The sequence below is a fragment of the Coniosporium apollinis genome, assembly GCF_000281105.1.
Source record: "Coniosporium apollinis CBS 100218 chromosome Unknown supercont1.55, whole genome shotgun sequence".
Taxonomy (NCBI): domain Eukaryota; kingdom Fungi; phylum Ascomycota; class Dothideomycetes; genus Coniosporium; species Coniosporium apollinis.
The window spans coordinates 123,744-148,372 of NW_006913317.1; the positions used below are offsets into that span (position 1 = coordinate 123,744).

At 52.7% G+C, this 24,629-nt stretch overlaps 9 protein-coding genes and 1 non-coding gene across 10 annotated transcripts; 6 read left to right on the forward strand and 4 right to left on the reverse strand.

The window, feature by feature from the left end:
* Positions 1-3,481: 3,481 nt before the first annotated feature.
* Positions 3,482-3,564, reverse strand: W97_08551. Its single transcript has one exon. It is a non-coding gene; the product is annotated as a tRNA-Gly (tRNA).
* Positions 3,565-3,934: 370 nt separating this feature from the next.
* W97_08552 (uncharacterized protein) lies at positions 3,935-6,255 on the reverse strand (the record flags this gene model as incomplete). The annotated part of the gene is made up of 4 exons (XM_007786320.1): positions 3,935-4,204; positions 4,431-5,131; positions 5,198-5,839; positions 5,925-6,255. The coding sequence occupies 4 exons, from the start codon at positions 6,253-6,255 to the stop codon at positions 3,935-3,937; spliced, it is 1,944 nt and encodes a 647-aa protein (XP_007784510.1).
* A 1,038-nt stretch (positions 6,256-7,293) lies between these two features.
* Positions 7,294-8,408, forward strand: W97_08553 (uncharacterized protein; the record flags this gene model as incomplete). Its single annotated transcript, XM_007786321.1, has 3 exons — positions 7,294-7,884; positions 7,941-8,023; positions 8,072-8,408. 3 exons carry the CDS (start codon positions 7,294-7,296, stop codon positions 8,406-8,408), a joined length of 1,011 nt encoding a protein of 336 aa, XP_007784511.1.
* Positions 8,409-8,619: 211 nt separating this feature from the next.
* W97_08554 (60S ribosomal protein L38) lies at positions 8,620-9,115 on the reverse strand (the record flags this gene model as incomplete). The annotated part of the gene is made up of 3 exons (XM_007786322.1): positions 8,620-8,663; positions 8,770-8,898; positions 9,052-9,115. 3 exons carry the CDS (start codon positions 9,113-9,115, stop codon positions 8,620-8,622), a joined length of 237 nt encoding a protein of 78 aa, XP_007784512.1.
* Positions 9,116-9,488: 373 nt separating this feature from the next.
* W97_08555 (uncharacterized protein) lies at positions 9,489-10,162 on the forward strand (the record flags this gene model as incomplete). Its single annotated transcript, XM_007786323.1, has 5 exons — positions 9,489-9,524; positions 9,622-9,634; positions 9,693-9,779; positions 9,847-9,893; positions 10,076-10,162. 5 exons carry the CDS (start codon positions 9,489-9,491, stop codon positions 10,160-10,162), a joined length of 270 nt encoding a protein of 89 aa, XP_007784513.1.
* Positions 10,163-11,842: 1,680 nt separating this feature from the next.
* Positions 11,843-13,496, forward strand: W97_08556 (uncharacterized protein; the record flags this gene model as incomplete). The annotated part of the gene is made up of 3 exons (XM_007786324.1): positions 11,843-12,304; positions 12,359-12,826; positions 12,879-13,496. The coding sequence occupies 3 exons, from the start codon at positions 11,843-11,845 to the stop codon at positions 13,494-13,496; spliced, it is 1,548 nt and encodes a 515-aa protein (XP_007784514.1).
* A 949-nt stretch (positions 13,497-14,445) lies between these two features.
* Positions 14,446-15,882, forward strand: W97_08557 (uncharacterized protein; the record flags this gene model as incomplete). Its single annotated transcript, XM_007786325.1, has 3 exons — positions 14,446-14,859; positions 14,982-15,087; positions 15,149-15,882. 3 exons carry the CDS (start codon positions 14,446-14,448, stop codon positions 15,880-15,882), a joined length of 1,254 nt encoding a protein of 417 aa, XP_007784515.1.
* A 2,237-nt stretch (positions 15,883-18,119) lies between these two features.
* Positions 18,120-20,118, forward strand: W97_08558 (uncharacterized protein; the record flags this gene model as incomplete). The annotated part of the gene is made up of 6 exons (XM_007786326.1): positions 18,120-18,348; positions 18,394-18,766; positions 18,816-19,000; positions 19,051-19,325; positions 19,381-19,545; positions 19,594-20,118. 6 exons carry the CDS (start codon positions 18,120-18,122, stop codon positions 20,116-20,118), a joined length of 1,752 nt encoding a protein of 583 aa, XP_007784516.1.
* Positions 20,119-20,538: 420 nt separating this feature from the next.
* W97_08559 (uncharacterized protein) lies at positions 20,539-22,576 on the reverse strand (the record flags this gene model as incomplete). The annotated part of the gene is made up of 4 exons (XM_007786327.1): positions 20,539-21,114; positions 21,167-21,470; positions 21,524-21,916; positions 21,963-22,576. 4 exons carry the CDS (start codon positions 22,574-22,576, stop codon positions 20,539-20,541), a joined length of 1,887 nt encoding a protein of 628 aa, XP_007784517.1.
* Positions 22,577-23,392: 816 nt separating this feature from the next.
* Positions 23,393-24,201, forward strand: W97_08560 (uncharacterized protein; the record flags this gene model as incomplete). The annotated part of the gene is made up of 2 exons (XM_007786328.1): positions 23,393-23,952; positions 24,000-24,201. 2 exons carry the CDS (start codon positions 23,393-23,395, stop codon positions 24,199-24,201), a joined length of 762 nt encoding a protein of 253 aa, XP_007784518.1.
* Positions 24,202-24,629: the final 428 nt, after the last annotated feature.

Below are 24,629 nucleotides of genomic sequence, written 5' to 3' on the forward strand. Positions count from 1 at the left end.
TCCATTTGGTTCTTTGGGCCTGATCAGCTGTTCGTTCCACGCCAGCTCGTCCAGTGGCTCGACGGTGCTCCCTGCATGATCTGGTGATTCAAGTGCTCATTTGATAGGATCATCAGTGTGCCAACGGACACGGCCAGTCTGCCAATTCTCACGACTTGGCATGCTTCAACCCGCAGCGCGAAGTCTGGTCACATCGACTCTACGCGGATAAACAATTCTACTAGAGTTGCAAGGCGGAGTCAGCTTTGAACCACCACAGCCGGCAGCGGGATCGATGACGAGAGGAAGTACTTTGTAACTATCCAACAAGTGTCGAATTCGACGGCTTCGTGTATCCCTTCTCATCAGTCGTTCGAAGCCACAAGCTTGGCTGGGCTGGAACCGGATTGATGGTCGATAGTTTAACCCAGTCTGTAAACGGAATGCTTGGTCTGAAATTCGCTATCTGCAGCGATGATGCCGCTTTCAGGGTGCCTCCCCAAGTTGTATTTTGGGTCTCTCATTCTTTCTGGCCCCACCATAGATACTAGCCAACAGGATCTCAAACACGCGAAGAGCTATGAGGAACCGACGGCTCCGGCGAGCTCCAGCATATACTCAAAAGTTCCGAGGTCCGGTACTACTCAGCTTATCTGCTCGTAGTCTCTCATTGTGCGGTCCAAAGTCCTCTTTGAGCGACGGCCGCTAGAGTGGTTGACCCAGAGAGCTGAGAGGCCGTCCAAGACTCATTCTCTTGGTATTTGCAGCCGTCTCTGCTGCAGCCTGCACCTCATCCGAGATACGACTCGGAAGGATAGTGGTGCTTCTTGCTTCTCTAACGCGTCACCGGAGGAAAACCGGTGGGGACTTGTTCAGCACGTCAGCATGCATTTCATCATTAGCTTGTACACTACATGATCACCGCCCGGCGCTGGTGGTCAACTGCAACACAAGCTTCCTTGGCTTGTCCCGCTACGCTCGGCAATACTATTCGGCGTCGTTACGAGCTGATGACGATTGGCGCCATCATCAGCAAATACCGTACTCTATCCGGCTTAAGAAACTTATCATGCTTACCGCTAAGGGAGTTTCCCTATCCATCATCTGTACCAGGGTGTAAATGCCGGCTTTCACGTACTTCAAGCACTGAATGGAAATTGCCGTTGATATTTTGTTACCGCATCTCTCCAGGCATTGTACAGCGGGTTATCGGTCAGTGGTTCAGTTGCAGTCCCTGCGATGCGGGCGGAGAGAACGCCACAGAGGATCTTATTATCTCCGAGTTGGAGGAAGAAGAAAAAAAAAACGCGTCTAGCGTAAATTTCCACAGCTCTATCCTTGTGTTGGAGCTCCTGTGTTAGTCGGGTATCACCTCGACGGACCATTGGTCTTGGGACTCGACGGGTGATCTCTCTTAGTAGCTGGGTACGACCTTATAGGACCTTGTCTGCGCTCTCAGCCCAGACGCGCCAACAATCCGCCATCACCGTCAATCTGAATAAAGTACTAGTACCAAACCGATGCTGGCAGCGACACTTGCTCGGCAGATTCAAGAGCCTCATGATTTGTATAATTCGCGGCAGTCTCTGTCTCAATCTTTTCTTTGTGAGTGTCCGGGAGAGTGCTCGGTTTCCCAGCTGTGTTCGCAGCTCCTGTTCGTGTAGTGTACACTTGGTATCATTAGCCGTTTGCGATCAAAGAGAAAATCGTTTTCAGAAGCCGGGAGTGTACTCTATGCAGCTTTATCGAAGCCGTGAGGATCCATGAACCGGCCGAGGGATCCCAAAAGCCGGTGGAGGAAAGACTTCTCTGCGGCGGCCGCCCATATAGTCTCTCGACAAACATTAGTCTTGGCAGATTCGTTGCTGAATAGTGGATCATGATTCTTACCAGTGATCTTCGTTGGGAACTCTCTCAGACTGCGTACCGTTTCAAGATATGTCTTGCTGCTGATCTGACATATCCTCCATGTAGTAACCAGACGCCAGAAAGGTTTCAAGATCCTCTTCAGTCGTCACTGCGTGCATCGCCAAAAGGCGGGATGGTGGTCTGTGTCGTTTCGGTAAAAGTGTCATGGTTCGAGGATCAGTCAAGAAATCCGGCACGCTGGCGAACTGTAGGTGTTTTGGTAGTGGCGACACTTAGAGTCTCTCGCCGGCTTTTTGCTTAATGGGTCTCTTGCTGAATCGTTGCGAAGATGGCAGTTGAGCGTCTGGGGACCTGCCAGATATCGTCCCAATGTGGATAGAGAAATATTCCGCACTTCGGCAATGAAAGCTTACTCCTCTTTGACCTGCTTATGACTCTTCTCCTGCCACTTCCAGAAACAACAAGGTTTTCTCGAGCCTACCGATAACCTGTCTGGGCATTTCTCCCGAACCAAGTTTTCAGTCACAGCTTCGAAAGCCTTTCGAGCCAAGAAGCGGAGCTCCCAAAGACGGCATACCGTATGATTCTGGAGACGTGTACTGAGCTGCATTCACAGTCTGGATCACCGGCCGATCACCGAAGCCAGTCATGTTCCGTCTACAATGCACTTCTCAATCAGCATCGTGGGGCCCAGATTCTTTACTTCTTGGCTTTCCCGTGAAATTGTGAGAAGCGAGCCTTGCTGGGAGCAAGATATCGTCACACGGCATCGCGACTTCTTCTACTGCGCTGATTCCCGGCGGGACTAATTGACTTGACGGTGAGATTGTTGCAAAGGGCTTCGTACTCTAGGCTCTCTTCATAGACTTGGTAGGTGGGTTGAGTTCCGGTCACGGCGTTTCCGAGTTCAAGCTTGTTCAATGGCGACGGGGTTAGTGTGTAGTGATCCCGCTCTGTGACAGTTGTTACAAGTGTGAACCTCGAATAGACTCATAGCTGTGAAACTGGAGAAGTGCGTTGTTGAGAGAAAGCTGGAGGGGTGGGATTAGATCTTGACTCCCTTGAGTTTTGGAAGGTGGATCGAGGTCTTGGAAGCCGTGTGACTCGACGACGGCTGAATCGGGCTTCAAAGAAGGCGTTATGGTCTGTAGATATCAGCTTTGGAGTTGTTGTGTGTTGGCTGGACTGTCGGACAACGGAGGAAAGCCCTTGCTGCGGTAGAGAAGATGGCTGGATTAGCAAAAATGATCTATAACGGCTGCAATATGACAGTGACCACGGTAGTGCCTTGCGCTGGTTGATGTGAACGAGTTTTGGTGTGTGGACTGTGTGGGCACAAAGGCTTGTCGTGTGGCAACAAAGGCGGAAGCTGTGGTGAGTAGCGAGTGAGAAAGGTCGAGGCTAGGAGGCGCCGTAACAAAGCGACGCTCCCGAGTTTTTTGCCAACACCTCTCAGTTGTCGTGACCAACGTCGACCAACAACAGCTGCATGCCAGATGCAAAACAGTCGAATGCTCCAAGCCGGAACCCGAATTGCCCACCGAAGGATAGGATCCGTTAGTATCAGAATGAGAGGAGCTGCGGTTAGTAGCAATATCGAGGGAGACAGGAGGAAAAGAGCAAAAGACAAGGCTGCGAATGCCGAAGATTCGAACTCGGGTTTTCGCCTGACCGGGATTTGGGAGGGCGACACCTTTACCACTAGGTCACATCCGCCTAACAGGGAGGTTTGGGCTCGGGTTGAAGAACGATCAACAAGTGAAGGGTTCCTGGTATGTCCTATCCAACTGTTATACAAGAAGGAGCGGACCCGTGACGGCACGTCGGTCCTAACCGCGTCTCACCGCGGGGCCAGACCACCTACAACGGGTATTCGCGACACCGAGCAAAACACAAGCAAATGCAACGCCGTATGCCCGCCTAGGCTATGCAGAATGAGGAAGCTCATTGTGATGCAGACTTACAACGACTGGAATATCATCGTCTCGCAAAAAGCAACAATTCCCCTCGCATAATAACAAGATCGAAGGCCTGCAAGCTCTTTCTCCTCCGTCAATATCGAAAAATCGCGGAACTCGAATGTTACTCAATGCTGGTCAGGCGTCTTCTCCACAGCTACTGTCTGAATCTTCACATTCTCGTTGATCACGGCTTCCAAGTTCGCGTTGGTCCTCTTCGGCGCGTCAGGCTTGATGTGACCGAACTCGTCCCTCGGTTTCCTCGACCAGCCAGTCTTGAACAGCTTGCCGAGTTCGAAGCGCGGAAATGGATGGCCCTCGGTATTGAACACAACGTCTTGAAGGGGCAGGACATCGGCCTCGCCAAAGGTCAGGAAGAGATACTTCAGCGTCTCGGCCTGGAACTCAAGTCAATAAAGGCTCAAAGTACTCGATGGTATCAGAGGAGGGAAAGATAGGGAAGAGGAAGAAGCGCATAAGGAGCCAGACTAGCGAAAGACAGCGCGCGACAACAAGACCGAGTACCCGAGGCAATGCTTTCGAACCCGACTCATTGGGAACTAAGAGACTAACGGGAAAAACGAGAGCACAACACGCGAAAAGGTCAACGAAAGAGTTACATACCAGCCAAAAGCTCTCCAGGTTGTCCTTGAACCGCGATGGGATAAGCTTCACGCTGTTTATGCTGCTGAAGCCGCCGTCATCCGGAACAACGGCGTGCTCAACGAAAGCCTGGAAGATCTCCCAGGCCCAAGTACGATATTGGACATCTCCTGTGATGCGCCACATGTAGAACAGGCTCTCTACAGTCTCCGGACGTAGCAGGTTGTGTGCGTCGTTGGGCTTGATCACGAAGTCATCCCGCCATTCTGCGTTACGATCTGGATCGAAAGACTCTGGCGATTTGAGGTCCCAGCCCTCCCAAGCCATCTTGTGGGGTTCCCAGGTGCGGAAGAACGTGATCTCGGCGGCCAATCCTGTGGGCGTGACCTTGTACATCCCCATGCAAGTCTTCATCAGCTCTTTCGCGAGGTTCATGGCTTCTTCTTGTCCTTTACTCCAGCTCCCAGCCTCTTTGAACTCGTTCACAGTCAAGCCGCCGGTCACGGCGAGCGCGATTGTGCCGGGCATGAAGCAGACGAGATGGTCCATCTTCGGAGATAGACCGCCATCGAGGCCGGTCGGGCGTTCTGCGAGGACGGTAAAATTTGACGGGTATGAGTATGTGATCAGATGCTTGCGGACGCCAGTGAGGGCTTCGTCCCACATCTCCCGGTAAACCGGCTCCTGTTGCGAGGTTTGGAGGTATTGCTTGATGAGGTATTCTGTCGCCGTATCAATATATAAGCTTGTATATACGGCACCCTTAGGCCCTTGTCGTGTCCTCTTACCATAATAGCTGTCGCCGCGGCTGCCAAGGCGAATGTTGCTGTCGCGGAATCGTCCAACGTCTGGATCAATGAATATGGGGAGCAAGCCGTCCCTTTGACCGATGTCGTCGACGACTTTCATCACCTTTTCCGCCTTTTCCCAATACAACGTTTCGCCAGTGAGCTTCGACAGATACTTCATCTCAAGCTGAGTGGTGGTCGCCTCAGCTGTCGACGAAGCTCCGCCATCCGCATGGGACCTGATGCCCTTCCTGGACTTCAGGTTTATGCTTGCATAGGGGATTCCAGTCATCGACTCGTAAGCCCCAAGGAGGCGGTCGGCGAGGTCGCTCGCTTTTTCCAAGTAGAGGTCTTCGCCGGGAGATCCTTTCGCGATGTGCATTGGGGCGTAGTGAGGAAGCTCTGTCGACAAGTAGTGAGCGGAGAGAAGGCCCCCAAGCATACGAATCGTCGTTTCAAACGTGTTGACGTCGTGGTCCTTGTCGTAGTCGAGGCTTGTGGATATCCAGTCTTGCGCGTGCTTGAGTTGCGTCGTGAGGTTCATCAAGATCATTGTATCAAGGGAGTCGACAATTATCCAGCCCAGGCCGCCGTCCACCATGTCCCTGCCTGTCTTGGAGACGGGATGGAACTCGTCGTGACCTGCGGGATGATCAGTCAGTACAAGATCTCTCGGATAGAAAGATCTATGTGTTGTCGGACAATTTGTATATATTGTATGACCTACCCCACGCGTACTTTTCGTACGCGTTCCAGGTCAGCAGGAAGGCATCCCGGACTTGATCTTGACGGCCCTGCCAGTTGATGGCGCCGGGCGAGAGCGCCGAGGGATTTGAGGACGTAAAGAACCCCATGTAGTACATGAGGGTGGCTGCGGCGAAGAGGAGGGCACCGAAGAAACGCTTCCTGAGCATGGTGGAGCGCTTCGTCTTGGGGTAGAAGGGCTTATCCTTGTACGTTGGGAGCTCCATGCCCCTGTTGGAGCCCCAGACGCGGTCTTCGAGATGGCGCTGTGAGGCGCCGAAGGCTGGCACGTTGCGGGGGACCGCAAACGACATGGTGGTTGTGGGGGAGGTGGTGGGAGAGGAGATGGTGGGTGGTGGTGTTTATGGAGGGTTGCGCGGAGGCCCGAAGGGGAAGCTTGACGGCTGGCCTTGGCACCACCATGAACTTCTACACCTGCTGCACCACAACGACAAGCTATTACTACAGCCTTACGAGAATTGACAAGCTTTACCACTTGCTTGAACTATCTTAAGCACCGTATTCAGAGCCGAGGTTATCGAATCAGGGAACGGAGGTGGTATATTCATAGCCACAATCTCCACGGACAGCAGCTCAGCTTCAACTCCACGAGGATCTATATTCGCCATCATTGTCTGGTTCTCAAAGCCCTTGAAGCTACTAATCGTCCATATATGCGCAAACCACTGTCAGTTTGATTGTATATGAGGCCTCCAACCGCCAATCGGGAGACTCTCCATCTCCTTTCTACCCGAACTTCCTCATCGCGACCAGCTTTACGGATTTCAAGTACAAGCTGCGTACAACTGGCACCAACTCCTAGGAAAGCTTTTCGTAAGCTTTTCTAGCCGAATCAGAAGCTTCATGGCAAATCTGAAGAGCTACCGTTGCCAGGCATGCTAGGTCATCACGCACTCCGCCAGGCTCCGGAGTGATGACCGGTCACCGAAGTATGATATACTTACGCAGAGCTAACGAGATGCTTTATATGTACAGGCAACCGGCGTCAACATTTAGGAGACTTCGTAAGGGCGGCGATGGTTGTCCAGATGCAGCTTCCTATCTCACCAGCAACCGCGAGAATGTTCTGAGGGGTTTAACGGCTGCAATTGCATTCTTCTACAAATGATACGAAGCACCTATAGCTCGTCCGATCTGACATGGACTGCTTGAATATCCACATTGACAAGAAACTGAAGATACTTGCCATCTCAAGGGGAGCCAAGACCCCTACATGAGAGCTAGCCAGAAGTGACGTTATGGCACTGTCAGACGACAAACTCCAACACATATCCTCAGCACTTCACCACTCAACACCAGATTATACAGTTGCCTCAATCGCCACCGACAACATGAAGCACCTCTCAATCAACCCAAGCAATGCCGAACCACCCACCCGCGACCATCCCTCGCACCCGGATTCCCTTCCTTCAGCTAAAGAAACGAAGCTCCACCCTACGAACGCCGGCTCCGAGAACGCAAGCATCTTCTTTGTAGGGACCGCAACCACGATCCTAGAATGGGAGGGTATCCGGGTAATGACTGATCCCAACTTCCTCCACGCCGGAGATCATGTTCACCTTGGACCCGGTGTGACTGGGGAGCGCGTTACGAATCCGGCTATTGACCTGCACGAATTACCGCGGATTGATGTGGTTCTCCTGAGTCACTACCATGCGGATCACTTTGACCAGAAAGTCGAGGAGAGCCTGAGAAGAACGCTGCCGATCATTACGACGCCACATGCAAAGAGCTGTCTCACGTCCAAGGGGGAGGAGGAGAGCTTCAAGAATGTGTATGATCTGGACTTCTTCGACAGCATGATGGTTGATGTTGTGTCGGAGGGGGGAAAGGATAGGATTCCGAGCATCAAGGTCACGGGGATGCCGGGGAAGCATGTGCCTCCTGGGCCACTCTCTATCGCTAATGACATCCTGAAGGCGGTAAGTACAGCATTGCCGACTCTGCTTCACAGACGAGTAGCGGCTGACTTGTCTAGGTTCCCCCTACTAATGGCTGGATGGTGGAACTGGGCTACACGACGAAAGATGGTGGAGAAGGCAGCTTCGAGAACGGCTACCGGTGCGCAGACTGCTCCTGAAACTCAATCTGCAAAACTGACAATCCCAGCATTTACATCTCCGGCGACACCCTTATGGTAGATGAGCTCAAAGAGATTCCGGAGCGCTACAAGGGGCAGAACATCGATCTGATGCTCATCCACCTGGGAGGCACTACAATCCCCTCGCCAAAGATACCGCTACTAATGGTGACGATGGATGCAAAGCAAGGCATCCAGTTGATGCAGCTGATAAAGCCGGATCTGACGATCCCGATCCACTATGATGACTACGACGTTTTCCTGTCGCCGCTCTCGGACTTCAGGAAGGCGGTTGAAGAAGCAGGACTGAGCGACAAGGTGGTCTTTCTGGACAGGAAGGACCAGTACAAGTTCCAAGTCAAATAGTGTGCAGGATTTGAATGCGCCTTGAAGATTCGTGGGGAGTTCACTGCCGGAGAGCTGGATTGAATTTCTTGAACCATGGAACTTGATGATTTTGCTGGTGAAACGTGCTGGGAGCATGATAATTCCCCCATGCCACGCAATGAGACAACACTGACTCCGAACCCACTGCGGCCTCGACACCTCAACCCGGCACCCCTCCCTCAGCCATTCTCTATTTGCCCTTCGTCTTCGTTCCCACCTCATTGATCGTAAGCCCTGCACCACCACGCATTAGCACGATAATCCTTCCTCTGGCTCTACCTTCCGTGCTCCCTATCCTCGTACAGACAGGGGCAGCCATAGGCGTATAGCGGGGGCATACCAGGAGGCAAACTCTGCTTCAGCTTCTCCGCCTTATCCGAGTCCTTGAGGACGAGCGTGTACAGGTAGCGGTGGCATCGGACCTTGAACTTGATGTTGTTGGTCTTCTTGTTCTTCTTTATCCGCGCGGCTGTTGAGCAAAAATCGACGAGTCAGCCATAGTATCCTAGTGGCAGCATGTTCTCCCGCCTTGCTGCTTCCTTGTCCTCCTTTTGCGCGCAATTGTGCGCCTCGCTGAATCCGATGCGGTTGCGATAGCTGTGGGACCGGGAGTGTGGCTCACATGAAGCATCCTTGCGGCGGCAGATCTCGATGAACTGCTTGATATCTGAGACTTCGGAGGGCATGGTGGGCGAGCGAGCGTGTCTTGTGGGTTGGGGGTGGTGTTTCGGGAGGTCAATTGACGTTGGCTGTCGCTGTCGCCAAAAATGCTTGTGCGGGTGAGTGCTTCGGAAATTCGCTAAGCGGGAGGTGTGGCTGTGCGCGGGGTTCAAGCCACAGTGACGGAGCGTGAGGCGCGAGCTGGGAGTTGGACAGCTTGCATCAATGCCTTCACCAAAGCAAGAAACATCTCCAAGTTCTCTGCTTCTTACCTAGATACTGTTTCTACAAGAGAAGACACCTATCTTGAGCTGTGATCTCTGAGCTTGGTTCCCTCATATGCCAACCTAGACCCTACAGCCTCCGAACCACTTTACCCCTGTAAAACAAAGCAGCAAGATGCCTACGCCACTTGATCGCGCCCTGAACTCACGAGTAAGTGTTCGATGAGCCAATCTCTCCTCCTGTCTTTTATATTGTCGGCCTCTGCTCCATTTCCGCATAAGTATTACCTGACTGATGAAGAACTTAGAATACATTCCTTGGTAAACGCCCACGTTCCGAGCCGTGAAGCGCTATATCGAACTCCTCTGACACTCCCAGCTTTCGCCGGCCTAGTCACTGCCGTATCCGCATGGACGATCTGGGGTCCTAGCGCTGTCTTCCCCAGCGAGCCAGACCCAAAGGGCGGTATGTACTCTCCAGCCTCATGCTCTCTGAGCAAAGCCTGTAGGAGACTACTGACACGCAGTATCAGACCCAGAAACGTGGACGGTCACTGAGTTGAGACGCTGGCTTGACCGGGTAAGTAACAGCTATCTTTTCCCACGCTCTGCTCTGGTTCTTTGATGTAGACCGCCTGCTGGCTATACCACCCCTCCCTACATCCCAATATCAAGTTTTCCGGCGCGAACCCTGCAAGCCCGTGCACGTTGATTTCCTCACCTATTTCACCAATGCTAACGTTGCTTCCTCTGCGCTATCAGCGCGGCCTTCTCCCCAGCAGTAACGCCTCCCAGGACGAGCTGCTCGAGCGAGTAAAAGCGAACATGCGGACGCCGCCGAGAGCTTAGGACTGGCAGGACCGAGTCCTACTGCCTTCTACCGGCGCTCTGAGTGGCTTTGGAAGACTCTTGGTCAACGGCCGTTGCTTGGATCCCGGGATGGTATCAATGCTCCAGGTCTTAGTTCCTTCGGCGGGTATTTCTACGGCTTTTGGGCTTGTGATACCAAGTAACTAAGTTAAGGCGTCATTTGTGCTTTTGAAGGATTTTTTCGTGCCCTTGTAATATATCCTGAGCGTGTCTTTGAACGCAAGTCATCGTGATCCTAACGTCGTGTTACTTGGTATGCTGGCGGCCGGTGACAGGCAGACCAAAGATAGAAGCGGAATGGTTCGGAGCAAAATGCAACGCAAGTGGTTAAGCGCAGGTAGAACCGTCAGCAAAAAGCACCCCTCCTGGGATGATCAGCAAGACATTTAACTTGCAGGGATTATGAACGGGTTAACCGGCGCTCGTGGTGAGTCGCACGCGTCTGCTGTCTTGGGCGCTGATGGACCCGACGCCATGTGTCTCTGCGCAGGTGGTACACGTGATCCTGTCCACGTCATCATTGTTCGGTTTGGGTCTTCACAGCATGAATCGCAGGGCACGGTTTATGGGTGGATGGGCGAAGCTGCCATCGAGCGCTGTGGTGATGCCACGAAGAAGGTGCTTGGAAGAATCTCGAGTCCCGAACGCGGCCACGCTTCCCTTGGGAGCCGCGTCCAGGCCGGCCCGCGCGAGCACTTCGAGTCTGGGGATGTGATTCGGGCGTGCTGCAGCTGTAGCTAAGAAAAAGGCGCTCGAGCTGCGGCCAATGGCACGCGAGATGTTCCTGGTCAGTCGCGCGCCGCTGCCGTGCGACGCGCCTCTCTTACAACCTCCGCAGCGCTGACCGCTTTCACTGGCCAGCGTCAACACTCCCTCCAATCCTGCTCGAGCATGAAGCGCCGGCGTGGGGAGAAGATGTCGGCGCTTCGGCCTGCTTGAGGACGGCAGTTCTCCCCTGCGCCGTTGTCGAGGAGGGGGATTTGCCTCTGTTTTTGTGGTCGAACAGGTCGCCGTCGAAGCTGGGAGAGCTCACCATTTATTTGCAGCTGACAACGCGCAGGCAGTGCAGTCAGCTCAGCGTCGCATAGCACACAGAGTTACACCGGCCCTAGGAAACTGAATGCGCGAGATCTGCAGCTGTTGAAACAGAGCCGGGCGTCTATTCCTGGAGATCCGCATCTGACCGTTCGACTCGAGCGCTGTCCACCGACCTGGATATGCCACCACCAGCCTATCAGTGCCCTCCACAGCCTGCAGAGCAAGCCCTCAGTTGGCGCCATACATCTAGCCTCTGCCATCTACCCGCCCGGGCTTGCTCCCCAAGCTCTCTCCACCTTCTTCATACCCATCTTTAAACCTGCGTGCGCGCATCGGCAGCAGCCACCCTGTATTCCTTGCTCTCCGAAGCGCCAGCCCAGACAAAAGCCTCCCATTTCCACTCACTTACTTCTCTCTCTTACATTCTCCGACAGCTGGCCTGCCTTACCGTAATACAGTGCGTTCTCTCTTTTGCTTCTCGTACTCTTTGCAAAGCTTGTCATCTGTCGAGCTGGACTGGGCAGTGCCTGCTCTTCTTTTCACAGCATCCCGTTGTACTCTTCTCTCTGCTCGATTACTTGAGCATCTCACGTCAGCGTCCTTCCGACACCGCATCACAGAATGGCTGCCAACGATAAGAAAGAAATCACAGTTACTGTCACCGCCGTAAAGTCTCGATCATCTATTGATTCCGTCGCGCCCTCCCTCAAAACTCCCCGAGTCGCCCGCTTCGCCGAGGCAACTGCTGTGCACTCGCCTATCGAGCCGAAGAAGTCGCCCTTCGCAGACCTTCCGACAAACCACTACACGCCTCAGCCGCAACCAGCGGACGTTGGATTTGGCTATCTGTCGGCCAACGCCGCCTCAAGGCACGCATCTTATCAGAGTCACGGAGTCGAAATGGAGGAGACGGACAGGAGATACCTCCCTCCGCCGACTCCAATGTCGCCGCTGAAGAGTGCAATGAAGTCGCCGGGTACGCCAGGGAGGAAGTTCGACGCACTACGAAGTCCGACATTCCGGGAGGAGCAGATACTGGAGAAGCACGAGGAGTCCACGGAGAAAGAACAAGCACAAGATCTTGTAAGAAGCGAGATTCGTATCAAAAAGCGTGCAAAAGCTAACGATTCCATTCAGAAAATCAAGTTCCGTGTACGGATAGCAAAGGTCTTCCTCCGCGGGATCAATTTCGCCTGCTCGCTCATCATCCTGTCCATGCTTGCAACGGTCTTCGCCATCTTCAACGCAACACGACACCTTGCGCCACGAAATAACTCGCTTCCATGGGCGTCAAATACACCGACCTGGCCACAGATCACTCTCCTCACGATTGCGTGCATATCACTCTTCATGTCCATCGTCGTGCTCGCAGCGTATTGGCGCGGCGGACACGGGCGCGCCGAAAAGGTGGCGGTATACTACACCGTCTTCGCCGTTGCTTTCTTCGTTTTCAGCATCGTCATGTGGGGCGTTGGCGCCGCCATCCTGAACCAGAGCAAAGCAAACGGTAACGGCCAGGATCTGTGGGGCTGGTCATGCAAGGACAACAGGCGGCGTCAGCTCTTCAAGGACGACGTCTCCTACGATCTAGTGTGCCGTCTTCAGGTAAGCATCTCATCCACATCTCTCACAAACAACCCACTAACAGGACCTACAGGACTGGGCCCTCGTCTGCTGCATAATCGAAATCGTCGTCGAAACCATAACAATCCTGATCTACGGCATCGTCTTCTACCGCTACTACTCCAAGCGCCGCCTACGCAAGTCCATGGCGGTCCGCGACCGCGCCCGCAGCGACCTCTACCTCGCCCAACTGCGCTCGCAATCCGCGCCCAACACCCCCGGCTTCGGTCCCCTCTCTCCGCGCGACGGCGGCTGGCGTCCCCCACCCGGCCATAAAGACCCCATCATCGCCGCCGAAGAGGGCGACAGCACCGAGAACGTTCAATATCCCCGTGGCTTCGCGCAGCCCAAGCCGTTCAACCTCATGCCGCCGCCGATCAAGATCCAGGGCGCCACGCCGAAGGTTACGCAGGGAGGCTTTGGGGATGCGGTTGCGCCGGCGAGTCCGACGGTCCCGACGAGCCCCAGGTTTGAGATTGTGCAGGATCATGTCCCTGCGGCGCCGGGCGAGCAGACTTATGCTGCTGTGCCGATTCCGGGCGCGTATGCTAGTCCGCTCAACTCGCCGGGACTGCCGCCGGCCAATATGGCGATGAGTGGGTTTGACTTTGGGCCGAGTGTGAATGCGGAGCAGCGGCCGTCGCAGCAATAGTGTTAGACTGTAGAATGAGTTGCGTTTTGCTTGGTTGTCGATCGGAACTTGGTTTCTTTTGTTAGACATTTTTGGGGATACCTGGGGGGTTGGGCGGCGCTTTTGATATAGGACTGGCATCCGCTGTCACCCATGTAAACGTTCATTTAAGACTTTGACATGATCATCTGATCTTTTACTACTGAGATTCACATCGCCTTCCATAAATCGTCGGTTCTCGTTGCCATCTATGTCACATTGTTCCCAGTGCTTAGCAACTCACCTTTCAGAATCTGGTCTATCTACCATTCTCGCGCGAATAAACACAACGATTCCTGGCACCCCCCGTTCGCAAACCCTTTCGTTTCGTTTCTGAATCCGCAAACTGGGTGGCTAGATACAACGGAGCAGTGAGGCAGGAGCGGCTTTCAGAGGCGGCTGGCCTCAAGGATGTCCTGATGCGTGTCGCTGAAGCTGCGTGAAGGCGCTTTTAGCGGTGATGTGCTCATGTGCTCGGTGCTGAAGCGTAGCGCTCACCAAAAGTCATGCACATTCACTTCTGTTGCATCATGCCTTTCGTGAACATCTCGCTTCACCGTGCCGTCTTCACCGATTTCGTTCAACCAAGCCCACAACATCGACTGCGTAAAAGTCTTCCTTGTCCTACCGTCGTCGTGCACTGTTTTCTTCAAGAGTTTCAATCACACCCTTCGTTAGAGTATCAGTCAGGCCACAAGACATGCATCCACACATTGCTGGCAAGTGTTCTTCCAGCACAGTCCGTCGAATGAGTTATCACTGATCGTGTGCTGCAGATCCGTTCGCGGAGATTTTTGAAGAGAAGGACCTGCATATCTCCCACTCGCGGGAATGGAGTCGCCCTCCCAAATCGCATGAGCCTGACGACTTGCAGCGGACTCTACGGGAGCTCTTCGACTGCCTTAGGCCTGCGTGGAACGGCCGTTTCCGTATGGCGCTTGACTTGAGCAAGACATTCGGTTCCGATGCTGTAGCGAAGCCATACGGAGACACCACTTCCAAATGGAACCCTGCTGAGCGCGACCTGATCATCATGCTAACCATGCTAATTCTCGCATACAAGCCGAAGGGCGAGAATACGCAACAGCTTACTGCCAAGGACATCGTGATAATCACGCCCTACGCAGGTCAGCGCAGCGCTATCATTGAGGGATTGCAGGCGGCAAGCACCCAGGACCCTGCAGTACGGGCCATCGGCGGCTTGCCAACTCTGCCGGAAGTGGAAGTTGCCTTGCCGGCCAGCATGCGAGGCCGCGAGGCTCCGATTGTCTTGCTTTCACTTGTGTCAAACGACCACGAGGATCCGTCAAATATAGGCCTCATCTATGATCTCGAGCAACTCAAAGTGAGTCGAATTGATCTGTTTACATTCTCTTGCGAGGTTGACAGCTCTTGCTGTTTAGCTGAGATTAGCCAGAGGGTGGCGCTTCACTCATCGTTCGATACCGATAGCTAACATGTCAGCAGGCCGAGATGGGTGTGGCCCAGAAGTTCCTGTTCATGGTCGGCAATTTCGCTCCCTGGTGTCAAGATCGACTCAACAATGCGCCGTGGTTGAATCGGAACCCCCGTAGTGAGTTCTCATGACATCGTTCACCTAACTGCATAGAACTCTTAACTCAACCTTTTCACAGACAAGCATTTCAGTAACCTTCTCTACAACCTCTATAAGAGGCAGGACATCATCGCCCTCCCGGACTTCAAGCTAGGATTCCTGCAGGAAGATTCCATAAAGCCCACTCGCCTGTTCTTCCAAACGGTCAGACCGTCTTACGATTACGAGGCCGACCCTGTGCAAAACCGTGCCCCGAAACAGCCTCCCCGGAAACAAAAATTCGACCGGCGCTTGACTGCAGGCTCTGAGCAACCTGCTGCAAAGAAGCCAAACTTGGGAGACGACAAAGCAGAGTCCGGCGAACGTCGAGCTGAGCTCGGAGAAGTCCAGGCAAGTTCCGGAGAAGGTCAGGCAGACTCTGGAGAAGAACAGGTAGATAATGGAGAAGGCCCTAGAGCAGGCCCATCAGACTCCGGAGAAGACCAAGCAAAAGCTGGAGAAGGCCAAGCACACGCTGAAGAAGACCAACAAACCCACGTGGAAGTTCAATCAGCTCCCGCAGAAGCCCAGCTCCATCTGGGTAGTGAGGGCCGCAGTGGGAGCCACGGAAAGAAGGGAAAGAAAGCTTCAGTTAGGATGGTAGAGGCCATGGCAGAATTGATGCGAGCCGTGGCGGAGATGGTAGAGAAGCCCGTAGCAGAGATTATGGCAGAGGTCACGGAAAAGGTCACGATGGAGGCCGCGGAGGTCGTGGCGGCAGAGGTAAAGGACGAGGTGGCGGCGGTAACAGAGGAGCGCGCGGTAGGATCCTAGCTCGCGTGACATACACGGAGTGCTTCTCTGTTTGAGATTGATTGGGGGTTTGGCCTTGGAGATGTTCTGCATCGTCTATTTTCGCTTTCTACTGCTTGCAAGACTTGTTCTGCTACATCATCACTCTGGGTCCAGTTACGAAGGAACCAAGGCGAACACCTCTTGTATCGAGCGTCGACACTGACTGTAAAGCAACCGATTAACAATATCCATATTAATGCTACGTACAGCTAACTACGCCTCACAGCGTGAAGGCGCACTTTCCCACCATCCCAACAACCATAAAACACGCCCTCTCTCCTATTCCGCTGTCCCGCCCCTACAAAACCTTCCCAGCAACAATCCTTCGTCTCCACCTGCCTCAACGCCCCCTTACTAATCCCCTGAATCTGCCCCAGCAACGCACCCCTTGTTTGTTACTCGCGAGGTCGAATCACACCTCGGGCAAACTCCTGTACCTATATGAAATCATAATAAAATTTATTCACCACTGCGAGACTTCCGGCTGCAACGCGTTACACTCCTGTGCATCCAGGCTATCGCAAAAGCGACGAGTGGATTTTCCGCTCGAAAATGGTCGATGTCGTTATACGAGGTATATCTGATGAAGACCTCTCTCTTTTTTCGGCCGCAAACTTGCCAACTTCCGTCTGATAGTATACAGAGGTCTAAGCTGCTTTTTCTCCTCTCTTGAGTCTCTTGCCGAAGTCTGGCTCTATCGAATGCCTTCGAGACCATACATCGGCTGAGCGAAGCGATCGAGTATGCATTTTTGGCTGGACTGTAGGTTATTCCAGAAAATCCTGCAACATTCTCCTTTCTCGTAATGGCGTGAAAGGATGGAGCCGGAATCCTCAATGAGTCCTATCGGTGCGGCAACCTCCCCATAAATGGCAATCACATCTCCACGAGGGAGAATAGCCTCTTGCAGCACCCAAACTCTTGTCCACCACGGCAGGTTAGTCAGATGATCGACGAGTTCCAATGCTTTGGTCCAAGGTGGAGACGAGGAGTCCGAGTATAGACAGAACAAACATATTACGGCTTCAAGGACGTTGTTGCATTGTCCCGGTTTTGAAGAATACGTTGCGAGGCATTTTTATGTACCAAGAACGACACAGCCACCGCCATTGCTTGCCCAGTTTCTGTCTGCTTCGGACACCCATCAACTTCAAGGCCAGAATAACTGCCCAACGAAAGATGGAAACTTCAGAGCGCCGCCATATCTCTGGTCTGCCTTGCGGGCGATTGCTCGACCTCGGCGACAACTAATGCTCAGTGGTCGAGAAATGCCGAGCGAAGGCGAGTATCAAAACCCTGGGCTGGGTGTCGCATCACCTGACTCACCCATCTCACCCGCCTAAAGCGGCATCGTCCGCATCGGACTCCGGTGGGGGTCCCGCAGACAGTACTCCGTATTATCCATCAATTTGTCTATCTACCTACCGATGGATTATCTGCGAGCGTTTGTAGGGTTTCCTTTCCCATTCTAGCGGGTGAGTGTCGCCGCCCTAAGCTCACGCGAGCCGAGGTGAGTTTGGATAAGCATAGGTGAGCATAGGTGAGTGTAGAGTGAGTTTAGGGTGAGTATAGGTGATCCCTCACCCTAACTCGCCTGTGCCTCGGGGAGCCCAAAAAGGCTCTTATACTGCCTAGTGTTCTAAATATGTTTCGGCTAAGCCTACTACCTTTAACTTAGCCACTTCCTTTAGTCCTTTAAGCTATTAGTGACGGCTGATGGTATGGCACGGCCGGTGGTGAGTTACTTACAGCTCCTGGCTCAATGTCTGATGGGATAGATCCGCGGGCGAGCCAGTCTTGAAGAAAATCTCCTCGGACCGAAGATACGCGGTTACCCCTTCAACGCTAGGTTCTTTAACCAATCAATAGCCATGGCCTGATCTAGACCCTAGCGGCCGACTTTGCCTTTCTCTTCTTTCCAACCACTTCCACAGCTTCATGTCACGTCTTGCGCAGCTTCGGCCCCAGGCCGAGTACCGACCACAGACCTGGGGACTGGTTCTCGTCCTGCCTGAACCTCGTAAACTTTGTCGCTCGTGGTTTCTAACTTTCTCCTGTCAGATTCAATCATGGTGAACAAGCTGGGCTTCTTTTTTAGGAGTCTTGAGATTCTTAAGGATAAGTAGATCCGCTCGCCGCCTTTCCTTGACGTGGACCTTGACTCCATCCCTTCTATTTGATTCATCGTGCTTGGTCAACTCCCACAATCTTCCACCATGTCTGAAGAGAAGCAACAGCACGACTCCCACCTCGAGGTGGTCGAAACAACTCTCTCAAACGATTCCGATCTCATTGACAATGGTCATAGTGCCTCCGAGCTCAAGGGCTACTGGAGCTCCATGGGACTCATTGGCTCTGTTGCAGCAATCGTGCTCATGGCCAACAGCTTGTTCGTCGGTTATGCTATGCCGGTCAATATTTTGAGTGTCATCAATGCTGACATCGGTATGCCTTATTCCGTTGCTTTCATTGACATCTCTTAATATCGAGCAGGACCATCTCCCAATATTTATCTTGTCACGATGTGTTTCACCTTAGTCAGCGGTGTTCTTCTTCTCGTTGTTGGACGTATCAGCGACATTACTGGACGGCGATACTTCATCATCGGTAGTCAGCTCTTTGCTGTCGTCGGCTCCATCGTCTGCGCAAAAGCAAGCAACATCAACACGATCATTGGGGGGACAGTCCTTACTGGAGTTGCGGGTGCCGGTCAACAGCTATACCCACTTCTCGTTCAAGAATTGGTTCCCAACAAGTATCGGTTCTGGGCGCAGGCCGCCATCTCTCTGGGTGCACTTCCCACTCTTGGTTTTGCTCCTGCCATTGCCCGCTCTCTGGTTCAGCATAGCTCTCTGGGCTGGAGGTACGTGATTTGCAAGCAAATAATTGTTACGCAAGCTGACTCTTCCCAGAATGTGCTACTGGCTAAACGTTCTCGTTGGCGGCTTGTCGCTGGCTCTTTACGCCCTCTGCTACTTCCCACCGAACTTCCGCATGATCCACTCCCGCATGACCAGAATGCAAGAATTCAAAGAACTCGATTATGGGGGGCTTGTTCTTTACTCTGGCGGTTTGATCTTGGTCATTCTCGGCTTCAGTAAGTTTCTTGTCACGAATCCATGCGATATTCGCTAACGGCTATCCTAGCTTGGGCAGAAGGCACTTACCCATGGAAGAGCGCTCATGTCATCGCTGCACTTATTGTCGGAGCTGTGACATTGGTGGCTTTCGCGCTTTACGAAATCTACGTCCCTCTCAAGCAACCGTTGATGCCAATGAAGCTGTTCAAGATCCGAAACCTCGTCGCTGTCGTCGTTGTTGGCTGCGTTGGGCAGATGGTTTACTATGCACTCAACGTTCTCTGGCCTGTTCAAATTACTGCTCTCTATGCCACGGATAACATGAAGATTGGTATCATGTCGGTGAGTGTTGAGTGTCACTGTTGTTTGGCGAGCGAGAATACTGATCTGACCATAGAGCACCACCGGTGTCGCACTCGCCCTTGGTGAAGTCATCGCTGGACCACTTTTCACGTTAGTCGGTCATCCTAAGTGGCAATTGTTCGCTTCCACCGCTGGGCTTGCAATCTTTTGCGGTCTTATGGCCATCACCAACCAGTCAAAGGAAGCTTTGGCCATCGCTGTAAGTCTAGTGAGAGCTTTTATTTTATTTCTCAGCTGATCATCGCAGTCTACAATCCTTGCTGGTATCTTCGTCGGCTGGATCGAATGCGTCGCGATCACCATTGCTGGACTCGTCGTGCCACCCAATGATATCGGTGTCGCCCAAGGATTCTTTGCCTCTACTCGCGCCGTCACGGGAACTATTGCCATCAGCATTTACATCGCCATTTTCACCAATCAACTCACCACCAATCTGCCCAAGGACATCGTCCCGGCCGTCGAACAGGCCGGTCTGCCAGCCAGCAGTCTTCCAGAGCTTTTCGCTGCCATGACCAACGGTACCACGGCTGCATTGCAGAGCGTCCCTGGAATGAACAACAACATCCTTGCTGCTTTCGGCGAGGCGACCAAGCATGCCCACTCGTCCTCATTCAAAGTCGTCTATCTCAGCAGTCTTGCATTCGGAGGTGTTGCCATCATTGCATCTCTCTTCGTCCAAGATGTCAGCAAGTTCATGACCGACTTTGTGAACAAGACCATCCACAAGCCACACTTCGGCAACTCTGAGAAGGGGACAGATCAGGCAGTGTGAAGGGCAAACCTTTCGCCTTCGTCGATTGAGGTTGCTTCGGAATGCTAGGCGTCTGCAACTGTGCGGTATGCAAATAATTCGGCTCTCAGGAGTATCTAGAAAGTTTTCAATGCGAAGACATTTCAAAAACAATTCCTTGGCCCCCATTTTCTTGGTAGTCCACTCGTGCTCCAAATCCCAGGTGTTTGCACCCTTGGAACGCTTCGGCGCGCACTCTCCCGCCAGAGAGTGTTGTGCAAATGATGTTCAATTGCCGCGTTCTCTCGATTTCGGTCTCGGAACATCGCTGGCTTTGGGGCATGATGGAGTGAACTCCCGCAAACGTGAAGATGATGCACGATACACGGTATGCAGAATTTCAACGCGAAGAACATATTCTCGTTGAGTCTCAATCGTGATAAACATATGTGTTCCGCTCTCTCAGACAGTTCCTCGGTCCACAAATTTCTTGGGCAGATCGACCATCCTCATCCTGAGAAATTCGCAGCAGTTCTTCCCCAAAGTGTCGTATGTACTGCATGCATCATAGCCACGGTCAAGATGGTCATGCAGCAGGAAGTGGACAGCTCTAATGTGTGGCATCTCGAATCTGTCGATAGGCTTGCCATGATTCTCCTCAGGGCCGAGTAATTCTCGAATCTTGTCGACAGTCAAGAAGCTTCTCAACCAATCCCACTCGTCAACGTGACGGACGAATAGTCCAACATTGCAGTCACTGCACTTATCGCCTGATCGACCGAGCACGATTCGTCCAAGTGGCATCCGTATGGTTGGTCCGAAAGAGTCAACAGGAACTGGATCCTTGGTCTCGTACGAAGGTTGTTGGCGATCGTAGGTGCGGAATTCTGGTGCCAAAGGCATGTCAATGACTGGAGTGGGAGCAATCCACAGGAGATGGACGCGCTGCTTGAGGGCAGATTGTGGAAGGAGTGCTGGGTGATATTCGTAGTATGGTTTGCCTTCGGCTTGACGCATATCGTTGCCCAACGAGGCACCCTTTGAATTCAGTTTCAGAGATATGGGAGTACACACGCTCGAGAGGACGTACCGGGCAGCTTTGCAAGAACGTGGTCATAGATCTACGGAAGAAGCCGTTTGGATTCCTCATGTTCAGCAGTTCCCGGTCTGTTGATTGGGCGAAGATTCGGAAGTCGACAGTGGCGACATCCTGGTTTCGTGCGTCGCTGACCGAGCTGCCATTTTGCATGAACTTCAGAACAGTGAATTTCTTCAACATCTCAGGATCGAGTTCGGCGAGTATTTGGTCTTCTGTCCATTTGCATTTCTCTTCAATGTCGAGGCCACACAGGTAGACGTGGTATTCTGCTTGCCATCCGGCAAAGCCGGTAATGCTGCGTGGGAGATCAACATAACGCTTCAATTAGAAAGATCAACTTTGACTTACCCGACTTTGGTGGTTGGTGGTGGAGGAAGACCTCTGACACCTGAGACCTTGACTTGATCTTCACCAACCTGCTCGATTTTGATGCTTTCCAGCTGAGCAGTGACATCACAGTTGTAATATTGAGGTCCTTGGATCTCGTACAATAATTGAGAAGTCACCGAAGCGACGGTCATACAGCCGCCAGTGTTCTTCTCCTTGTACATGACGGCGTGACCTCGATGATCGATGGCAGCGATTGGGAAGCCCAAGTTGGTGTGCTTCCCTCGCTTGAAGAGGTCTTTGAAATCTGAGCAGTAACCTCCGCTGACATACGCCGCACATTCGAGCAAATGGCCAATGATGAGAGATCCTGCCAGCTCGTCGAATTGGTCAGCTTGCCATTGATGCCACCAACTATGGGATGTCAGTTTGATTTCTTCAAGTAAGTTCAAGGACTTACGCAGCGGCGCCAATGATTGGAGAAGCGTCAGAGACGCGACCGCAGATGACAATGTCGGCACCCTCCGTCAGAGCTTTGGCGATGCCAAGTCCTCCGAGGTAGCATTGGGCACAAACAGGTTCAAGACCCCATTCTTTCACAGATCTGTTGTGCATCAATGAGCGAAATGCTTCACCTTCCTGAAGCATCGCCTCGACTGCACCAGTGGCATCATCACCTTCGATCCAGGCAACCTTCAGGTCATGGCCGGCTTCGTTGGCGCGTTGCTTGACAACTTTGGCCAAAATCTCCGTATCACTGGCTCCAGCATTAACGGCGAGCTTGATCTTCCGTCGGGCCAGGTTGTCAATGGCAGGCAAAAAGCAGTCCAAGAAGTTCTCAGCAAACATGGCGGACTGGACCTGCTCTTCCCATCTCAACTGCTTGCCGCCGTTGGCTGCTGAGTTTCTGATCTTGCCGGTGCCATGGATGGTCATGGTCATTTCTGAGAGCCAGTCTCCGACGATGATATCGACATCTTCATTTTTCGCCAGGCTGGCAATAGCTCGAACACGGTCAGAGAAGCCGCCAGAGGCTCCAGCCACTCGGACTGGACGTTTGATTTCTTTGACCATATCGAAGCTTGGATCAAATTGAAGAGAAACGAGAGTGTTCTTGTGCTGGTGCTTCTAGCGACTGAATCGACAAACCTGAACACTTCCCATCCAAATTGACCTAATAATCCTCTGACTTGAGAGACGACCCCTTTTCCCGTCCTACTTGCAACATCTTGGCAGATATCCGTCTTCGGGCTGCCGGTTAGCCATTCGGCGGATCTAAAACAAGCTCATGGTTAGACGGAGGGGAGATTGGAGCCTCATGACCCCGGGTTGTCGGTCCGAGCATACGCGTGGTGGGGAACCAAGAAACGGCTATGACCAGATTGGGAACGGTCAGAAACGCGCTTGCCACATGTCGCAGGTTTCCCATGCACTGTGCCGGGGAGCAAATCCACTGATTTGGAACAGGCAGCTGTGGACTGAGGTTGCAAGTGGACAAGTTGGCTGGACAGTTTCTCCAGATGTGCGGAGAGACTGCGGAGACTAGCGCCGGAAAATGTTAGCCAGGGCCCGGATTTGTTGCTTCTCAAAGCTTTGATGTTGGGCACGAGGACCAAAGGCGAGGATACCAAATCTCTGGATCCACCTCGTTCTATATGGCGGGATCAGGCCATGACTGACCCGCAAGGCATAACCGCGACTGCGCTCGTTCTCTTCGCGCTGTATGCACACGAATCATGATACGCGAGACCCTCTATCGTGCCTTCGTGGAGCGACAAGCGCCTTCTCCAGAACGTTTACTTGAAATACGAGGGTAACATCACCTACAGGAGCAGAAAAGCACGTTCGATCCGAAGTCTCAACAGCCTATCGTCATCAAGCAATTTTCAAATGGCTTCCTTGCAGGGCAAAGTCATCGCTCTCACTGGCGGTGCCTCTGGCATCGGCCTGGCTACCGCTAAAATCCTCGCATCGAGAGGTGCGAAAGTCTCAATTGCCGACCTCCATCCCAACCTCGAGGGCGCAGCGACCGAGATCAAGGATGCGACAGGAAGCGCAGACCTCATGACCGTGAAGGTGGACGTGAGGAATATTGAATCAGTCACGGCTTGGATCGAACAAACGAAATCTGAATTTGGACAACTCGACGGGGCAGCAAATCTTGCAGGAGTCTTCAAGGCATTTGGAGATCGTGGCATCGAATCGGAAGACGAGGAAAACTGGCAATTCATGATCGATGTCAATCTAACTGGCGTTATGCATTGCATGCGTGCACAAATCCCACATATCAAATCAGGTGGAAGTATTGTCAATGCCGCGAGCGTTCTGGCCAATCGAGGCTGGAAGGGCGCAGCCGCATACTCCGCCTCCAAGCATGGAGTTGTTGGCTTGACGAAGTCTGCAGCGAAAGAGATTGGCAAAAAGGGAATCAGGGTTAATTGCATTGCTCCGTAAGTATATTTGAATGTCCCTTAGTTACTGTCTAACACTCAGATAGCGGTCACATTAATACTCCCATGTTGAAGTCTGCGGTCACCGACCCCAATCGACCAGCTGAGAATAGCAGTGCTGAATTTGTACCTTTGGGAAGAATGGGCGAACCTGAAGAAGTTGCTGCTTTAGTTGCATTTCTCTTGAGCGATGAGGCAGCTTTCATTACTGGCGCTTGCATCAATATTGATGGCGGAATGACTGCTTGAATCAGCCGCAGCGACGATAGACCAAGATCCTTACACCAGTGCATCTGAAGAATCTTGCCACTCTACACATCATTCGCTTGACCTTAGAGATGTAAACATTTATCGCTGCGAAATCGATTCGCATGGACCGGACAAATGGAGATATGATCATCTCCGTCATCGCCGTTGATGTGTTCCATACTTCCATTCGCCTGAAAGTCAATTAGGCGGAGCAGTTTAGGCTGTAGATTCCGATTTGGGATGTTAGTTATCCAAACCCCATGGGGATCGTCGGTTGCATTCTCAAAACTTCTGAGACCCTCAACGGGTGTACTCGGCTACCTTTCCGGGTTGGCTCCACGTGAGCAGATCAAACTCGGGATCTGGGTGACACTGCAAGTTAGCCTATCATCCCAGGAGATATCTTTCCTCATTCGGCTTGTCCCCTC